Source organism: Octopus bimaculoides, chromosome 5 (genome assembly GCF_001194135.2).
Source record: "Octopus bimaculoides isolate UCB-OBI-ISO-001 chromosome 5, ASM119413v2, whole genome shotgun sequence".
NCBI classification, from domain to species: domain Eukaryota; kingdom Metazoa; phylum Mollusca; class Cephalopoda; order Octopoda; family Octopodidae; genus Octopus; species Octopus bimaculoides.
The window spans coordinates 63,619,077-63,639,078 of record NC_068985.1 but is presented as its reverse complement, the minus strand read 5'-3'; the positions used below and the strand labels follow the sequence as shown (position 1 = coordinate 63,639,078).

Here is a 20,002-nt window from a genome sequence, read left to right as displayed (position 1 = left end):
CCCCACACACACCAGACCTAAGGTGACTTGTTGGTAGTACAGAGAAGTAGACAAAGCCATTAGGGCACAAAACAAGCCTAAGGACTGCAAGAGTAATGGTAGCAGAGCACTGTATAAGGTTGCTAAAAAGGAAGCTAAATGACAGGTACATTTACTTAGGGGAGAAACAGTAAGGAAGCAGTTTGTCAATGTACTGCAGCATGAGGACCAAGTGGCTTGAGGTGTTTCAACTTGCAAGACAATGTGTCAGAGAAAATCTTGATGTTGTAGGATAAAAGTGTGTTCACATGGATGATGATTCATTTGTAATTAGTGATTCTGCAAAGAAAGTAGCCTGGAAGTACTACTATGAAAGGCTGCTAAATGTAGAGAATGTATAGAGGAAGGGAGTAAATAAAGCAATTAAGGATATGAAAACAAGGAAAGCCCCTAGCCCATCATGAATCACTGCTGAGATGCTTAAAATATCTGACATAGTAGGATATGGCTTAGTCTCCCATAGAGTAAATCAGATTGTCCACGAAGGGGTCATACCCAACAACTGGTGTTGAATCATTATAGTTGATTATTCCAAATGTAAAGGTGATGCCTTAGACAGAAATAACTACAGAGGTATCACATTGTTGGACCAGGTGATGTAGGTTACAGAAAGGGTCATAGCTCAACTAATTAGGAAGAAAGCCTAGATGAGATGCAATTTGGTTTTGTTCCAGGAAGAAGCACGACTGATGTTGTCTTCCTGGTGAGGTAACTACATGAAAAGTATCATGCCAAAAACAAAACTCTATACCTGGCTATTGTTGATGTAAAGAAAACCTTTGACAGGGTCCTCCGCTACTTTATTTAGTGGGCAATGTGAAAGCTAGGGATAGATGAGTGGTTGGTGAGAGGTGTACCGACTATGGACATGGATGCAGTCAATACGGTGAAAGTTGGCAATGAGTGTAGGAAGGATTTAGTGTACAGGTAGGAGTTCACAAAGGGTTGGTTCTCAGACCCCTTTTGTTTATCATAGGCCTTAATAGAGGAATTTAAGGCTGGTTTTCCTTGGGAGCTCCTCTACACTGATATCCTTGTTCTCATAGCTGAATCTCTACTAGAATTAGAGAAGAAATTTCAAGTGTTGAAGCAAGGTCTGGAATCAAAGGGCCTTAGAGTTAATGTAGCAAGGTCCTAGTAAGTAGGAAAACAGACAAATCACTAATTCCTTCAGGGAGATGGCCTTGCTCAATATGTAGAAAAGGTGTAGGTAAGAATTAATTCTATATGTTATACCCAGTGCAAACTATTGACACATAAGAGAGGCAAGTGTCATAGGAAGAATAAGAGAAAATAGTATTTGTATGCGCAGGTACAATAAACACTAAGAATGTAAATATACAGGAAATAGACTCCCTCAAATGTCTGGAGGGATACTCAGAAGTAGTTGATTACTTCTGTTACCTAGGTGACCAAGTTAGCTGTGGAGGAGGATGCTTTGAAAGCATAGTTGCCAGAATAAGAATGGGCTGGGCAAAGATCTGAGAGTTATTAAGGTAGATTGTATGATGCCTGTGTGCAGACAACTATACTACAAAGCAGTGAAACATGGGCTGTGATGGCAGAAGATATGTGAAGGCTTGAAAGAAATGAAGCAAACATACTCTGTTGGATGGGCAATGTCAGTGTGCATGTTTGATGGAGTTTTAAGAGAAAAATTGGGTGTAAGAGGCATCAGATTTAGTGTGCAAGAGAGAAGGCTGCACTGGTTTGGTCATGTGATGTGTTTGGATGAAGATAGCTGCATAAGGAAGTGCTGAGCTCTAATTGTAGAGGAAACTTGCGGAAGGGTTAGACCCAGGAAGACATGGGATGAAGTAGTAAGAAAGGATCTTTGGACGCTGGGCTTCACCGAGGAAATGACAAGAGACAATTGACTTCTGGCAATTTGCTGTTCTTGAGAAGACCATCTATTTCTTTCTGTGTCTCTCACTTTATCTCTTCTTCCATTTCTTTCTCTTCCTACTGGAGTATCTTGTAAGATACCTATGTCTATTCCTCTATTATACTTTAACCTCTCAACTGGCACAGACCCACTTCTATCAGTTCCACTCTCTCTCTCTCTCTTCCAGCTGAGAGGTATTTGTCATGCAAGTTACTTGACAACTCTATTGGTATTAGTGCCGTGTAAAAGGTACCAATGCTGGTGTCACATAAAATGCACCCAGTACACTCTGTAAAATAGTTGACATCCAACTGTAGAAAGCATGCCAAAGCAAACAAAGACATCTTCTGCAGTTCTTTGGCTTGCCTAGCTCCTATCAAACTTTTCCAACCCATGCCAGCATGGAAGATAGGTGTGTGTGTATATATATGCATATACATATTTGTATGTATGAATGTGTGTGTGTGTGTGTATATATATATATATTGTTTGTGTATGTATGTTAAAAATAACAGCTGTATTCTGTTGGTTGTCTTTGTTAGGTACCTCAAGTGGTGAGACATCATCCAGCATTGAACAGGAGAACTATTTCCGATCATTAGTTGCTGTCACTCCAAATAGTATGCGATCCTATCAGTCTTCTTACAGTGATTCTCTCACGAGTCTTGATTCTCTCATGATGGTGGGTAGCAATGAAATAACAATTCCTGAGACACCAGAACCGCTTCGTAAATCCACATTTAACCGTACAGCAGGTCTAAGTAACACAAGAGCAAGTGGAGGTGCTAAATCAAAAAGTAAGATATAATTTTGTGTTGTAAATTTAAGTGTTAAACTGTTTTTTTTTGTTTTATATTTCTTTAAAATGTTTCTTTCTTACTGCCATTTCTCCCCATAAATACTTTGTAAACTGTAGTGAAATTATTTCATGTAATTCTTCAGAAATTTCTACTAAATAATATATCATTTCCTATTCTGGCTATATGAAGTCATTAATTATTTACTTTAACTATGCTTTTGTAATTAAATTCTCCTGTTAATTTCACTGGAGTCATTTGGACATTGTTCATGAGATTGGTTTTACTAATTAAAGCTGATTGGTAGCTTTTGTTTTTAAGTTGTCTTACAATGTTCTTTGTTGTGTTTTTCTGAGGTTAAATTGCTATTGAAATTCTTGCATGAGGTAATTGCTCTTGTTATAAGTTTATAACTACAATTTTAATTTGTGTAAAGATGTCACAGTTCAAGACTTACTATAATGTAGGATAGTCCAGTCTTTGAACATGAATTTTCTGTAGCAATTGACCTGTCCTATGATTGAAGGCATGTTACACCTGGCTGTGTTTGCACATATTACTCAGAAATGTAATGTTTCATATAGACATATGCAGAGATATGCAAGCCACAGGAGTAAAATGTGCATGCTTATATGGATGCATATGTGTGTTATAAATGAATTTTCTTTTTATTTAAATTTGTTTCCACAATGTGTTTTTAACTTTCTTTCTCTCTTTGCATTAAATGATAAACATAAATGTGTTTTTGTGTTTTTTTCCTCTTGTATCAGTCTGGTCATTAATATTTTGTAGATCCAAAAAACCAACAAAAATGAAATGACCAAATTATCTTCATACTTCCTGTAAAACATTCTATAGAATTATTTTCACATTTCCTGTTAATTCATTCTTTAGATCTGGAATATAACCAGGAGTTGTCCTCCATTTGACACTTTTGCCACTACTTTTTTTTTTCAAGAAAGAGAAACGATAATTTATTGTCTATCTCTCTCGACTTTATATTGAGTGATGTACTGATGGTGAATCCTGTAGGAGCTCATTCATTGACAGTATAAAAAAATGTGTGACTTGTTGGGTAATTAATTGTGGTGTTCGTGGTTGATCCTTTTAAAAGTTGTATTCAAGGGGAAAATTAAAACCCTGCTAATAGAACAATTACTTATAGCCATCAAAGTCTTCGAAGAATGTATGAACAGCTCACAGACTTATTCCTCTTAGTTGTAAATTTCTTGCATTATTATAAAGCCATAAAGTAGCTCTTATGCCAAAAGTATTTAAATTGTTAGCCATGATACCTTGAGATAATTCAGTAGGCATACCATTGTGTCTTAGACAGTGCAAGAAATGACATACACATCATCAATATTTTGTCTCATAAGCATTGATGGATCTATTGATCTATTCAGTTGTAATACTGAACAAAAGTATGATGCAGCTTGTGATATAAAACAAAAATTATTTTCCTACTATTACCCACAACACTACCCATGGGGTGTATTTACCAAGTTCTTAGTGGCTCATTTCTTCAAAATGTCAGTACTATCTATTATTCTTAGTTTGAAATTGTGAAGTATCGCCACAGAGCTACCTTGGTGTTTTCATAGTAATGACTCAGAACCAATGACCAAACTTTGTTGCTTTTGGAGAAATAAGTTGATTGAAGTACTTCAAATCTGAAGCACCTCCTAGTTTAGTTTTAGGTTGCACTTTGTCTTGAAATGACTGGAAGGGAGAGGAGTAGGGTAGATGTTATTTAAAAATAACAGTGGTAGCAAACCTTTATTATCCACCAATTTTAAGGTGGATATTGACAATATTTGGTATTTAACAGTCAAATGATAATATATAGAATACTTTATTGTTATATTAAAAATTATTTTCCAAATTTTATGCAAAATGTTTTGATACAATGATAATTATATATATATACACATATATATATATCTTCATTTATTGACTATTGATCTACCATTATTATTCTGTATTCTTCCTCTTGACAGAGATGTCTTCCTCAGGTATATTTTTTTCTGAATTTTTCCTGCTGTTCCTTGTTCTAGTGTCATGTTCTCCAATGTTGTTTTCTCTTGACAAATTAGATATCATCAGAAATGGTGAACACTTTCAGATTTGTGTATAATGAAGGCCACAACATCATGTTTTTATTACAAATATTACTAATATTGTTAGAGTAAGTTATTTACCTGCCTTACAATTTTTGGTTATTGTTCAGTGTAACAAGTTCAGTTCCTAATTACACCAGTAGCACACCATACTATAGTGTCACATCACCTTATACTAAGGTGTTACACCAACCCATATTATAGTGTCACAGCATCCCATACAGTGGTGTAACACTACTTCATACAATAGGTGTTACATCATCTGATGATTATAGTATCACACTAACCCATTTTGTAGTGTCTCACTGCTCCATACTGTAGTTTAACACCACCCCATACAATAACATCACACTGCACCTATAGTGTCACACCACCCCACACTATACAATAATGTTATACCATACCATACTATAGTATCATAAGTGCTATACCATGCCATACTATAGTGTCATACTATAGTGTCATAAGTGGAGGTGCAATGGCCTAGTGGTTAGGGCAGTGGACTTGCGGTCATAGGATTGATTCCTAGACCGGGCGTTGTGAGTGTTTATTGAGTGAAAACACCTAAAGCTCCACGAGGTTCCGGCAGGGAATGGTGGCGAACCCTGCTGTACTCTTTCACCACAACTTTCTCTTACTCTTACTTCCTGTTTCTGTTGTACCTGTATTTCAAAGGGCCAGCCTTGTCACACTCTGTGTCACGCTGAATATCTCCGATAACTATGTTAAGGGTACACGTTTCTGTGGAGTGCTCAGCCACTTGCTCGTTAATTTCATGAGCAGGCTGTTCCATTGATCGGATCATCTGGAACCCTCGTCGTCATAAGCGACAGAGTGCCAACAACAACATAGTGTCATACCACCTATTACACTAGATTCACACCATTCCATACTGTAGTGTCATACCTCCCCACAGTCTAGTTTCATACAATACTGGTCCATACAATAGTGCCACACCACCCCATTCTATGGTGTTCACCATCCCATTCAGTGGTGTTCACTTTCCCATACTATGATTTTACTTCATACTATAGCATCACACTATCCCATACAGTAGTGTTACACCATGCCATACTATATTGTCACATCACTCCATACAACAGTATCACACCACCCCATACTTTAGTGTTACACTGCTTCTACAATAGTGTAATATCCCATTCTGTGGTCTCACACCACCTCATGCTTCCAATAGTATCTGTTTTTATTTCAACAAAATTCCTGCTTGACAGATGTTTGAAGATTTTCTACTAGTTTTAATTTTGTTGAATTTCTTTAAAATGGTTCTCTCTGTAGAGATTTATAATGTTTGTTGTATTGGTTAATAAAACTCAATGATTAACAAATTAAAACAAATAATTAATTAATTAATTCTCTAAGAGATTAAGCTTTGAAGTTCTGCAATTACTTTCATATATGTTATATTTTGGTATTTCAGACATTGCAGATAGATTTATTCTATTTTAATTATATTTCTACTTGTAATAATGATAATGCTAGCGTTGGGCATAATTTCATTATAGAAATGATTACAGTGGTGACAGCAGTGTCTTATCAAGTTAAGAACTGCTTTGAATTTGGACTTGTATTTCTGGTCAGATGATCTTTGATAAAATGTTTCTGTTCTTTGATAATTCTACCAATGCAGAGGATGTTATGGAATGTAAATCTATCCCAACAGCTTTTAACACAGTTATTTATTATATGATTGAAACTGCATTTGTTTGTTTGTTAGTGTATAGAAGTTTTCCTAACGATTACTTCACAGTCATTATTGCTTTAATAGTACAGATCAATATCTTCTAGGCTTTAATAGTACAAATCAATATCTTTTAGGCAACTTTTAAAAACTGTAATTCTCAAAAAAATGTAAGAAGAGAATTTCTTTGTCTTTCTCACTAAGAATATCAAACAATTAATTCTGTACTTATAGATATATTGTAGTGCCAGGGTTACTAAAATATTTTACTTCCTTATTTTCCTCTTTTGCTGGTGTCCAGTGTCCAAGAGAACTCAATATTTACATGTTCTGTTTTCTCTTTCTTTGCTTTAGCTGCCATGATTAGCATGCTAACTTTAGAAAGCCCTCATTGCTGTGCTCTATTTACACTATATTTACTGTTAGTAACACTCACTATACCACATCGCCTTTTTGTTTCTCTACAGACATGTGTGTATATGTGTGCATAATATATATATATATATATGTATATGTAATACATCTGTGTGCGTGTGCACGCACACACACACATACACACACAATTTATAAAATAACAATATGTTTGTTAGCTGTGAGAAGTAAGTTCTGACATTTCTATATTGTGTTTATCTTTGAAAAAAGGTTCTTTTCTTTGATATCGCCCAAGATGTCTGAAGCCATCTCGTGTCACAACTAACAAACTTGTATATTTTATTAACTGTGTTTTTTTTCCAACTTTGACTTTCAGTTTTCTTAGTTTTTTACAATTTTCAACAAATTTTATAGAATTAGACTTTAGTCATTAGTCTCTAATTTCTGTTTTCAGTGCTAGTACTCTCCTTTCCAATGCTATTGTGCATGTATTTAGCATTAACTGATTATTTTCACTTGAAACTATTCTTGTTATTCACATATCTAATGTTTGGTCAGCAAAATTCTGTGCTTGATGATTGGTATTGCAGTGAATTCTTGCATTAGCAAATAATTTGTTAATATTGTTTATTAGGTAGTGAACAATTGAACCTTTGAAACATTATCTGGTTGGTAATAATTATCATCTTTGAGTTAATTTTCTTTTGTAAGTGAAGATGTTTCATTGATTTTTTCTTACTGCTGTAGCAGTACTGTGTATTGAACCAATTCATTATGTACAATAAATGTAATAAATACTGATTGATCTAATGTCAATATTCATTGCAAGAAGGAAATAATACCAATTTCTTTTTTTTGTTTTTGTCTTTGAACATATAATCAAATATATTCTTTTTTTACTTTGTAATTTGATGACAAACTTTCCGCTTAAATAGAAGCATTGTTTTGATTCTGTTTCCTTTTTTATATTTTCTTCACTTCACCTGACAAAAAAACCATTGCAAGAATGTTTACTATTTATTAACTTTTGTAGTTTGAATGACTGATATTTTTTAATGCATCTTTGATCTTTTTTATTGGATTTCAATGTTTTGCTTTATTGATTTCACAAAGCTCCACTTCACTTGAAACATTGCTGTACCTCTTAATGACTGTATTTTTATACCTCTAACTTTTGTGTTTACACTAATGGTATATACATAATCATAAGCAGAATCTTGTTGTTTTTGTTCATCTACCTGTCAACAGGTGTTACTTGTAGGACAGCTCAGATGTTAACAGTAAGAAGGAAATTCAATTGAGAACAGTTTTTCAGAATTTTAGCAACAAGGTGAAACCAGACAAGCAGGGAACTTCATCTCAGTTAACTTGAATAAAATGGAGATATGAAAAGTATTATATCTCTTTTACAGTCTAGCTACCAACAATAACATTTAGCTTAGAATATAACCAATGGGGAAGGGGCAGTATGTACTTATATGATATCTTATTAAGATGACTATGAAATCCCAGAAGACAGCCATGAACACACACACACACACACACACATTCACATTCACATTCACATTTAGTACAAAAGAGAAGATAAATGTTAATGTGATGTTGGTAGCTTATTCTGGTTGAATGAGAATGGGCTTCAGTTTGTCTTCAACATTGATCCTGGTAAAATTGGAGGGTAGATAATCCAACATATATGAAAGTGGAAGATGAAACATTAATGCTCACAGATATTGTTTTGTTTTATGTACCTCTCTTATTCTTAGTTTTTAATCCACCCAAAAATCTACTGTGCAATAAGTGACAACTTGTGATCCATCTTATTTCAGCCTATTTTATATTTCATATTTCATTTTTGTTTAATAACTGTAATGCAATATTGAAGTGAGATGTGCCAGCATTTCTGTTATTCTGCTGTTAAATCACTAGGATTCCTCCTTCTGAAGTGGCTGATTTAATAATACTTATTATTATTTATATTTTTATTTTATCATGTGCATGCCATCTTCCTGTCTGTTCTTGGCTGATCTCTCTTTAATAACTATTCATCTTCTTTTTATCCTTGCTGTTAACTATTTCATTCTTCAATACAAATTAAACTTTCTTGTTTTCTTTACCAAACTTTTTGAATTCCATTATTGATCGCTAATTCTCTTCATCCAATTTTGTATTTATTCTGTGATGGCTTCTGTTCTTTTGAGACTGTTTCCTTCCTTGTTTTGCTTTGATATTTATCAAAAAACAACTTTATGATATTCTTGTAAAGCTAATTAATGGATGCTTGAAGATATAACATTGACAATCTTACTACTGTTTACCTCCATCATCAACATCATCATCATCATTGTTATCATTATAATCAGTGTCATGTATAAACACCTGTCATAAATACTTTCTAAGTGATATTGGTAATTGATTCAGAGCAGGAGTGGAGTTGTTATGTAGTTGATGTTGCATTGAATGTTTTCATTAGTGAATGGTAATGATTGAAAAAAAAGAAACATTAATTTATTGATATATTTTAGATTCAGGGTCTCCGCATACTAGTGTTTTTGTGTGGAGAACATAATTATTGTAATAATAGTAAATAACGTTAGTTTGTGCTTTACAAAATCTTTGAATGGAGGAGACAAAGGCACATCTTGGATTTTTTTCTTCTAAAGAGAAATGTGTGGTTCCAAGTTATTAAGACTAACTGGAACACAAATTGGGCTCTGAAACAGGTGATCATTGCCCAGGAATCAATATCTTGTAAATATATATGGAAATACTTACATGTAATGGACTTAACTGTATTCAATCTATTTAGGCATATGATAGCGGCATGACAACAGATAAAAACCACATCCTTAAAAAAATCATTACATCCTATCACCACCTTTCATCTAGATTCATGCAATTGTTACATTTTTATGGGGTTTTTTTGCTGGTCTAACTGCATTTCATCAAAATCTGTAGTTTCTAACAGGATTAAATGATTTATTGAGAGAAAGATGTAGAGGAAATTTAATGTAGTCGATGCATGTTTTTCTTGCAGATTAGTTAATTTTTCCAAAATTAACTAAAATTCCAAAACAAAACCTTATGATACATGCACCTTAGTACATTGAGTCGCTGACTGACACATACATAGTACATCAATTCATTAACTGATACATCATAGTACATCCTGTCTATGACATGTACACCACGGTGTATCTCATCTATGATGCATACACAGTAGTGCATCAGTCAATTTAAGACACACAATGTAGCATCCCTCAATTTATGGTCATTATTATTATTATCATCATTCCCTGCCTTTGGGAAAGTCATGAATACTCCAATTTCTCTTTTGTATATTTGTCATTACTATTCTATGGTGTACATTGTTCTCTCCATGGACATTTCCAGTTTTTTTGTAACAGCTTCTTGCTTAAGCCTTCTCCATACCTGTGACTTTTTTACTGCACACTGTTGGGTGATTTGGAGGGAGAGAAAGAAAAACAATGAGAGAGATACAAGTGTTCATGCCACTAGTTGACTGGTATTTTATCAACCTTGGAAGATTAAAATGTCAAGTCACCTTTGTTTAGATCTGGACTCAGTTCTATTAGTTTTGAAACTGATTAGTTTGTATCCTTCTAGAGTTGTTTAATTAACATCACAGTTATTACTGTCTGCTTGTAACATTGTGTGTAATTGTTATTATTGTTATATAGTAGAATCAGTGGAGCAACAAACAGCATTGCATTGTGCTATTTAACAATAACAACCCTTTACATTCTCACTTATTATTATTGAGTGAGAGAGCAGTGCATGTGACACTGGGGTAAAATGTACAAAGCCCAGTATACCCATCATGACTACCCATCTGATAAGGGTACGCCAGAAACATGCATTACAACCATATGTGTGTGACATAGTGATCTCATATCAAGATAAACAGCACATGACCTTGCAGGTGGGGCCCAGTTTGAATTTTCTTCAGGTCGAGTAGCCCATCCTGCTCAAAAGGTCCCTGAATAAGGGTTGTTTAAAGATATTGAACAAAACACCCATGTTTCCAAAGGTGAATTATTCAAACCCCAAAGAATTCCTCTCAATACATGGCTATGATGCTCCCCCACTACTTCTGCTCATGATCAAAGATGCACATATTGTCAGCCACTAAGGGACAGGCTCAACTGGTTAAGGTCAAGCAACTGACAAGCAAATCTGTTGTATTGAGCAGAATATTTGCTGTAGCCCATTTTTTATACCAAGACAAAACAATGTACATGATAACACTTCCAGTCAGTTAAGATCAGAAGCCATGAGAGCCACTGCCTGGTACTACATCAGAGCATCATCATCATCATCATCATCATCATCATCATCATCATCATCATCATCATCATCATCATCATCATCATCATCATCATCATCATCATCATCATCATCATCTTCTTTTTCTTCTTCTTCTTCTTCTTCTTCTTCTTCTTCTTCTTCTTCTTCTTCTTCTTCTTCTTCTTCTTCTTCTTCTTCTTCTTCTTCTTCTCGTTATTATTATTATTATTATTATTATTATTATTATTATTCACTTTTAATCTGCATCTTTCATACAATTGCTTGTTGGGACACACCCAGCACCCTAAGGTAAGAGAAGATTAAGAGATATTGAAATATACAGGGGTTGGACAAAATAATGGAAGCATTGGCAATAATTACAGCTTGAATTCTATGAGGTATGGACTCGTACAAGATTTGAATTGTTTCCAAAGAAATTTTTGTCCATTCTTCAGCTAAAACAGTCTCCAGTTCTTGTAGTGATGATGCTGGAGATTGTCAACTCCGTAATTGTTTTTCTAAAATGCACCATAAATGTTCAATAATATTGAGATCTGGGGACTGTGGTTGCCAGATAAGATGTTCAACTTCACTAGAATGTTCCTCGTGCCATTCAGTAACAACTTTAGCTGTGTGAATTGGTGCATTATTATCCTGAAAGATTGCATTTCCCTCTGAAAACAGTTCTGCAACCATAGGATGAATTTGATCAGATAAAATATTTAAATAGACTTGACTATTAATTCCGCCATAAAGAGAAACCGTTGGGCCAGTGGGTTTCAAGATATAGCTCCCCAGATCATCACAGATCTTCCTCCATGTTTAACAGTTGGAAGAAGGCAGTCTTGGTCAAATGCTTCTTTTGGTTGTCTCCACACGTATACTCGGCTGGTGGTTGGAAATAAAGTAAAGGATGACTCATTCAAGTAAATAACATTCCTCCACTGCTCTAGGGACCAATTCTGTAGGTTTTTACTCCACTCTAAATACTTTGCAATGTTTGTTTTTGAAAGTAGTGGCTTTCTGATTGCAACCCTCTCATGAAATCCAGCTTCGTGCAGCTCCCAGCGAACAGTTTTTGTGGAAACTGGGAGCTCTGCAGTAATTTTGGGAGCTGTACTTCTGTGATCCTTTCTAACAATTCACGTAAAAGTTTGTTTGTTCTCTATCTGAAAGTTTTGGTTTTCTTCGTGAGTTTTGTTTTGACGAGGAGGTTTTTTCCCTCTTTCTCAAAGGCTGTCATTACTTTCTAGACTACTTCTTGATACACCAAACATTTTGGCTGTTTTTGTTATGCTAGCACCAGCCATATGAGCACCAGCAATTTGACCTCTTTGAAAGTCCAATAGATCTATCATTTTAATGAATTTTAATTACCTTGTCACTGTACAAGCCTTGTAAAAAATCTCATTACTGTTATCATCACTGCCATTATAGTCACCATCATCATCATCACTACCATCAGCACAACCAACATTATCATCACTCCTGCCATTCATCATAATTATCATAGACAGTAGAATTACCAGTTGTACCTTTCTATCTTCAATTACTCCCCATTTACTCTCATGCATGAAAAACCCAGTTTCCTGCATGTTCTTCTGTGGTTTTTCATTTTGTTAGTGTTTGTCTTTTTACTATGCTTCTATATCATCTTTTCATCTTGGTCTTCTCTTATTGAAGCATGTATCATATCTGTCTGTCAGACTCTCTCCCCTCTCTCTCTGTATATATACATCTTCATACACACATACACACACTCTGTTATAAAATTACATATATGACTTAAGGGCCACAAGTTGCACTTAATAAATATACAAATTTACTAAATACACAACTATATATATCATTATCATTACTTTTTTTGGTGAGGAAAGCTAACTTTTAATATAGGCGTAGGAGTGGCTGTGTGGTAATTTGTTTGCTTACCAACCACATGGCTCCGGATTTAGTCCCACTGCATGGCACCTTGGGCAAGTGCCTTCTATTATAGCCTCGGGCCGACCAAAGCCTTGTGAGTGGATTTGGTAGACAGAAACTGAAAGAAGCCCGTCGTATATATGTATGTATATATATATATATATATATATATATATATATGTATGTGTGTGTGTGTCTGTGTTTGTCCCCTCAACATCGCTTGACAACCGATGCTGGTGTGTTAACGTCCCTGTAACTTAGTGGTTTGGCAAAAGAGGCCGATAGAATAAGTACTAAGGCTTACAAAGAATAAGTCCTGGGGTCGATTTGCTTGACTAAAGGCGGTGCTCCAGCATGGTCACAGTCAAATGACTGAAACAAGTAAAAGAGTAATAATGCTGTGGGTATATGTTCTGTAGTGTGTGATGTATATTCATTAAACCATGGTTTTGACTATGGAAAAATTACCCAACCTTTTTCTCAGTATTCTGTCTGTCTGTCTGTCTGTCTGTCTGACTAAATAAATAAAATGTAAAGAAATAGGGATTTGAAATCCAGGCAGCTTTATGGGCACTCTTTCATCCAGATCTGGCTAACCACATTGAATGAAAGGGGACCTTTAGAATCATTTAAGATAAACAGTTAAACTGCACTTCACTTGACAGGCAAATCCTGAGATTGCTTCATTGGATTTCATGTTGCATTCAGAGTATATAATCAAGATATCGTAATGGTTTCAAATTTTTGCCATAAGGGCAGCAGTTTTGTGGTGGGGGATAAGTCAGTTACATCAACCTCAGTGTTTTGCTGGTACTTAATTTATCGAGCTGGAAAGGGTGAAAGGTAAAGTCAACTTCGGTGGAATTTGAACTCAGAATGTAGCAAAAAATACCACTATGCATTTAGCCCAGCATGTTAACGAGTCTGCCAGCTCACCACCTTTAATCAAGACATCATAATGAATAATGAAGAATTATACATCTTCAAAGTTTATGTATTAAAGTATTTTTTTCCGAATTCCATTCTGACATGTTTTCTGCTGCCCAAGTGTCCTGATGCACTGTGATGTAGCACATTCATGCATTCATTTGATTTATCATCATCATAATCATCATCATCATCATCATTTAACGTCCGCTTTCCATGCTAGCATGGGTTGGATGTTTGACTGAGGGCTGGTGAGCCAGATGGCTACACCAGGCTCCAATCTGATTTGGCAGAGTTTCTACAGCTGGATGCCCTTCCTAATACCAACCACTCTGAGAGTGTAGTGGGTGCTTTTACGTGCCACCTGGCATGAAGGTCAGTCAAGAGGTACTGGCAACGGCCATGCTCAAAACGGTGTGTTTTACATGCCATCTGCACAGGAGCCAGTCCAGCGGTACTGGCAACAATCTCGCTCGAATGTCTTTACACGTGCCACTGGCACAAGAGCCAGGAAGGCGACGTTGGTAACGATCACGCTCAAATGGTGGTATTTACGTGTCACCGGCACGGAAGCCAGACAGCTGGTGCTCTGGCAACGATCACGCTCGGGCGGTGCTCTTAGTGATCCACTGGTTCAGGTGCCATCACGATTTCGCTTTCGGTTGCCCCAAAAGGTCTTAGTATATCAAATCAATTGCAATACACATAAGATCAAAAGTTGACAATCTTATGCAGCTTTATTCTACGTGTTACCCCTCCCACACACACACACACACTGCCTTGCCAGTACATAGAGACAGAAGATCTCCCTGTCTATGTGATTGTCAGATGTATTTATCAATGGATGATGGTCATGTTGTAATGGTGTATATGTGTGTGATGTTGGTGTGTGTATGATGTAGCTAAAGCCATGAATTAAACTGGATGGTATATGCTATAATCACACAAACACAATTACATATACACACACAATCTTACAAACCCTCAATCAGACAAAGTTACATGAACACACACACTCACACACACACACACACACACACACACACACACACATGCAATCAAACAATAGCACATACTCAATCATATTATCACATGTTTATGTACATATATATGCACAATGACACATATACATGGTTACATACGCACATATACATGCACACAACAGTCATACAGTTAAATACACTCATATACACATACAATCACTCTCTCACACATACATAAATTTACAAAATGACTCCAATGATATGAACTGCTATAACTTCTAATTACCTGTTAACTCACCTGTTGCCTTATACTAATATATCTGTATTCTTTGGCTGGACTATTTTTGAGCATGGTGGCTATTTTCTTTTGTTATTCAGTCTCAGGTTGTATATTCTCCTCCCTTTATTATCCATTGTGCTATGATTTTCCTTCCTCTTCTTTCTTCATCTTATTAAATCCCAAATTTTGGTTTTTACTGTTTTGTTTTTACCTTGAAATGTTATTGTTATTACATAAAAGTATTTTTTGCTTGCTGTCATATTAGTTTACAATTTCTAGGTTCACTGGGTTTGGGTAAACCTCCATTGTTAAACAGATATTCAAATATTTGAGAAGTCCTCCATCTCTCTGGCAGCCATATGTGTAGGGAATTAGTGAGAATATTTGTCCCTTTAGTCCAACAGAGAACAGGATATTTCTGAAATTGTAGCAATGAAATTGACTCTTTGGGAGTATCAGCTGTATGTTGTAGAGTTACCATACTAATTAAGTAATAAAGATATGAATGTTGTGGAATAACCATACTATATAACAATGATAATAATTAAGACAGCAACGTGTTGTGTAGTGTAATTATCATACCAGGTAAATCATAATTAAGCTACTTGTGTAGTGTAGACTTACCATTCTATGACTCAACAATTAAGATAAGTGTATATTAGTTATCTCAGTAAATAATAAAGACAGCAGTGTGTTAATTACCGCTCTAATTAAATAATAAAGTGTGTGTCTGAATATGTAGTTTTGAATAAGACATCTGAATATATAACCTTGAATGTAGACATCTGAGCATATAGTTTTGAATGTAGATATGTGTATTTTGTCTTGAATGTAAATGTAGGACAATGTAGATTTGCTATGTAGATGGAGGACTATGTAGCTTTGAAAAACTAGTGACACATCTAGATTTCATGGAAAGCATTTCCAACTTTGTAGGTTAATATAGTGCCAAATGCAAAAGTTACTGATAGAATACATTAGTAGTTAAAACAAGTGGAGTGCCTTCCCTGTGGAAAATCAATTTCTCTTGAAAAATGGAAGAGACTCATGTATGTATATGTGTGTGTATGTATGTATGTATGTATGTATGTATGTATGTATGTATGTATGTATGTATGTATGAATGAGGTGCATTTCAGCAGTTTTTAGACTTTTTCTGAAAAGATATTTATTAATTTCTAAGAAGTACAAAACTCTAATCTCCTTCAAAGTAAGATCCCCTCATTCCTGCCACTTCATGAAGACCCCTTGGAAGTCCTCCCAAGTGAGGGCATCCAGGACCTTTGTCATAACCTCCTTCATCTACAAAATAACTGCCCCTGAGGTTCTTCTTAAGCTTAGGGAACAACCAAAAGTCACAGGGAGCAAGGTCTGGACTGTAGGGAGAGTGAGGGACACTTTTAATGCCCATCTCTGTCAAGTAGTTGGTCACCAGAATGCATGTCACTGAGCACTCTGAAAACAAACTTTGCACATTTATAGATTTTCATAAATAATTTTGTGCATAGTTGCCACTAGAACTCCAATCTAAATGTTTATTATCTTTATAAACACATGATGGTCTTTATCCAGAAAACTGCGAATTTTCTCAACTGACTCTGATGTTCTGACATCCCTCTCCCTCCCACGCCTCTCATCATTTTTCACCTCATCTTTAGTGTATTTAAACCTCTTGCACCAATGCAAAAGTTAATCCATAAACAGTCTGGAGCATTTCATAAGCTTTTGTAGCATTTTTGCCCAGTTTAACATGAAAATATATTGAATAGCAAGCTTCCTGATGTCTCAACTGCATTCTGCGAACTAGTCAGCTGTGTCAAGCAGTGTATTGTGGGATGTGTTCAAAGTTCTGTTGCAACCATTTCCATCAATCTGGAATACAAAAAAAATTGGAAGGTCAGCTTGTAAGATGTATGACAATGCTACAATAAACCTATGATAATCTAGGATAGTTAGACCTGCCTCTCCTAAAAAGGTCTTTAAAACTTCTGGAATGCACCTTGTATGTGAATGTGTGTATATGTATATATATATGTGTGTGTATATATATATATATATATATATATATATATAATGGATTGACACCTGTCTTTTTTATTTATTTATATGTTATTCACCTATCTCAGAACATGCCTTTCACATATTCTGAAGTTTATTGCAGACTATGCATTTAATAAATTATACATGTCTGAATAGCTCAAGAGCAGATTGTATACTCAGCTGAATCTAGTTTTCTGCAAGCACTACAAGAACTTCATTCTGTCGGTACTGATATACCAAGGTTGATATTTGCAAATTATTGCTGTTTGTGCACCTTATTCTGGCTTAACTAGGCTTAACTAGGTGTACCTTATTTAACTGAAGTTTATATAAATGTTTATATATAATATGTATGCCTGAGAAGGGCATGAAAGAGTCACTTTTGTGTGACCCGTATAATCATATCTGCTTCTCAAAGGCAGGTCTACTCAGCCACAAATTTGGTCATGGAGGTGCTTCTGTCTATCAATGTGATAGCCAGCATGTTCTTTTGCTCACCTTGTGTAGTAGAGTGTGTTGGGTGGTCAGTGGACTAATGTGGCTTTATAGGTTCCAACATCCAGCTGATCAGGCTGTTGTTGGGTGGCTGACTTGTCCTTGGACTGCAATGACTTTGCAGACCTTAGGAACAGTGTGAAATGTCATCAGTGATGAGGAGGCCAAATGTGAGATGTTTCTTAGAATGAAATGGGGGTTAAGAAGTCTTACTCAGTAATGAGTTGACTTCCACCATGTACATATATGTATGTGTGTGTGTGTGTATACACAGGCTGTGGTGAATATATTGTCTAAATTATACAGAAATGAAAATAACACTGATATCTCATTTTAACAGATATATTTACCAAAATTACATAAAAACATCTTGAAATACTAAAGAGTAAAATTTATTCAATAAAATTACCATTGGCTTAAACCACGGCCTCCAGCCAACTTTGGAATCTCCTGCAACTCTTCTGGATGGTCGCCTTGTTTAAGTTGGTGAATGCTGCAGTAATCCTTGCTTTCAGTTCATCTTTGGTGTTACAAGGAGTTTTGTTAATCTCTCGCTCAACTGTGCCCCACACATAATAATCAAGGGGGTTGCAGTCTGGGGAGTCAGGTGGGCAGGTGTTAGGGGCAATGTGGTCGCAGAAATTACCTGACAACCGTGACTGGGTTCTCCTATTTATTTGGCATGGTGCAGAGTCCTGTTGCCAGTCATAGGTTCATCCAGCATCCACCCTCTTGATCCAGGGCAGCACTACCTCCTCCAGGCACTTGATGTAGGCCTCCATGTTGAGTCTGAGGCCATGTGGGAAGATGAATGGAGGCATAATGTCATCATCACTAGTGATCACCCCAAACACCATGGTGTTGATTGGATGTTTGATTTTTATCACTCTCAGTACATGTTTTAAGTACAATCTGCCCTCAGAATGACACTCAGACACTCTGAAATGTTCATATTGGAGCTTCCAGCATGAATGCCAAGTAGTACAGTATGTTGTTTCCAAATTTCTGGGAGAGTGAATTGCATCATGGAGCTGTTTTTCTCACAGCTGGTGCCCAACTGACCCTACTATACTGTGTAGTTGGCAAAATAAAAAACAAACGATGCACATTCACAAAATTAAAAGTATGAAATTGCAACAATTTACCCATTGCACCCTGTGTGTGTGTGTGTGTGTGTGAGTGTAAAAAAAATTAACATAGACAGCCATGCACTGCGTGCTACCAAAAAGGAAAACTATAATTGTCACTAAACAATACTAAGGGTGTTAGAACACCTACATTGCTAGAAATAAGAGCTAAAAAGCTTTAATGCTATAGTTAAACCTTTTAATTGTATACATATATACTGGCAGGGACAGTAATCACATGAAAACACCAGTTGAGAATTCCTTATACTGATAGGTCAGTTTTGGCTATTTCCATAGCCTCATCAGTAAGGACTGTTTGATTCAGCTGATTCTGGACTTAATTCTCTATTAGTATATATGTATTCACCATAAAAATCTACAGATGATTTAGTGAGTCACTAATATGCATAAAAAAATTAATATAGACATCCATGCACGATGTGTTACCAAAAAGGAAAACTATAATCATTACTAAATGTTACTTAAGGGCGTGTTTGTGTGTGTGTATATGTATATATATATATATATATATATATATATGTATGTAGTATGTATGTATATGTATCATTATAATCAAGGATAAACTCTACAAGTAGCTAACATGTAATAAACCATTAAGGTAAAAATTAATACCAAGTATCAACCATTTAGCATGTAGTAAACTATTTATAAAATTATATACTTTGTATGTATGTATGTGTGTGTGTGTGTGTGTGTATATACATATATATATATATATATTAGAAATATAATATTTCTAAATCTCTCAGAGAGATTTAAGCAGTAGTGGAACGACAAAGTTGTAGTATATTGTCAACTTAATGTGACAATCCCAATAAGGGAATACACTACTGCTGTTTAGCCCTAGGAAGCTGGACCGCTTCCTGTCGGCCTTGACACAATTACTGTGTCCTTAAGTTTGTGAAGGGGAGACAAGCTCCCCCACCCAGCCTAGCCAGCATTCATGGACATGTTTCTGAGTCTTTGCTCGTCATCAGCCTGAAGTAGCTTGC

General features: G+C 35.6%; 1 protein-coding gene across 13 annotated transcripts in view; it reads left to right on the top strand.

The window, feature by feature from the left end:
- LOC106871234 (myotubularin-related protein 13) overlaps positions 1-20,002 on the top strand; it is a 512,098-nt gene that overhangs the window by 428,958 nt on the left and 63,138 nt on the right. For 9 of the 13 annotated variants that reach the window (XM_052967747.1, XM_052967750.1, XM_052967748.1 and 6 more), the window contains 2 exons: positions 2,467-2,721; positions 4,722-4,736. In XM_052967747.1, coding sequence (XP_052823707.1) covers positions 2,467-2,721; positions 4,722-4,736 — 270 coding nt within the window. The remainder of the gene's footprint in view (positions 1-2,466; positions 2,722-4,721; positions 4,737-20,002) is intronic. The other 4 variants (XM_052967743.1, XM_052967752.1, XM_052967751.1 and 1 more) reach the window with 1 other exon arrangement.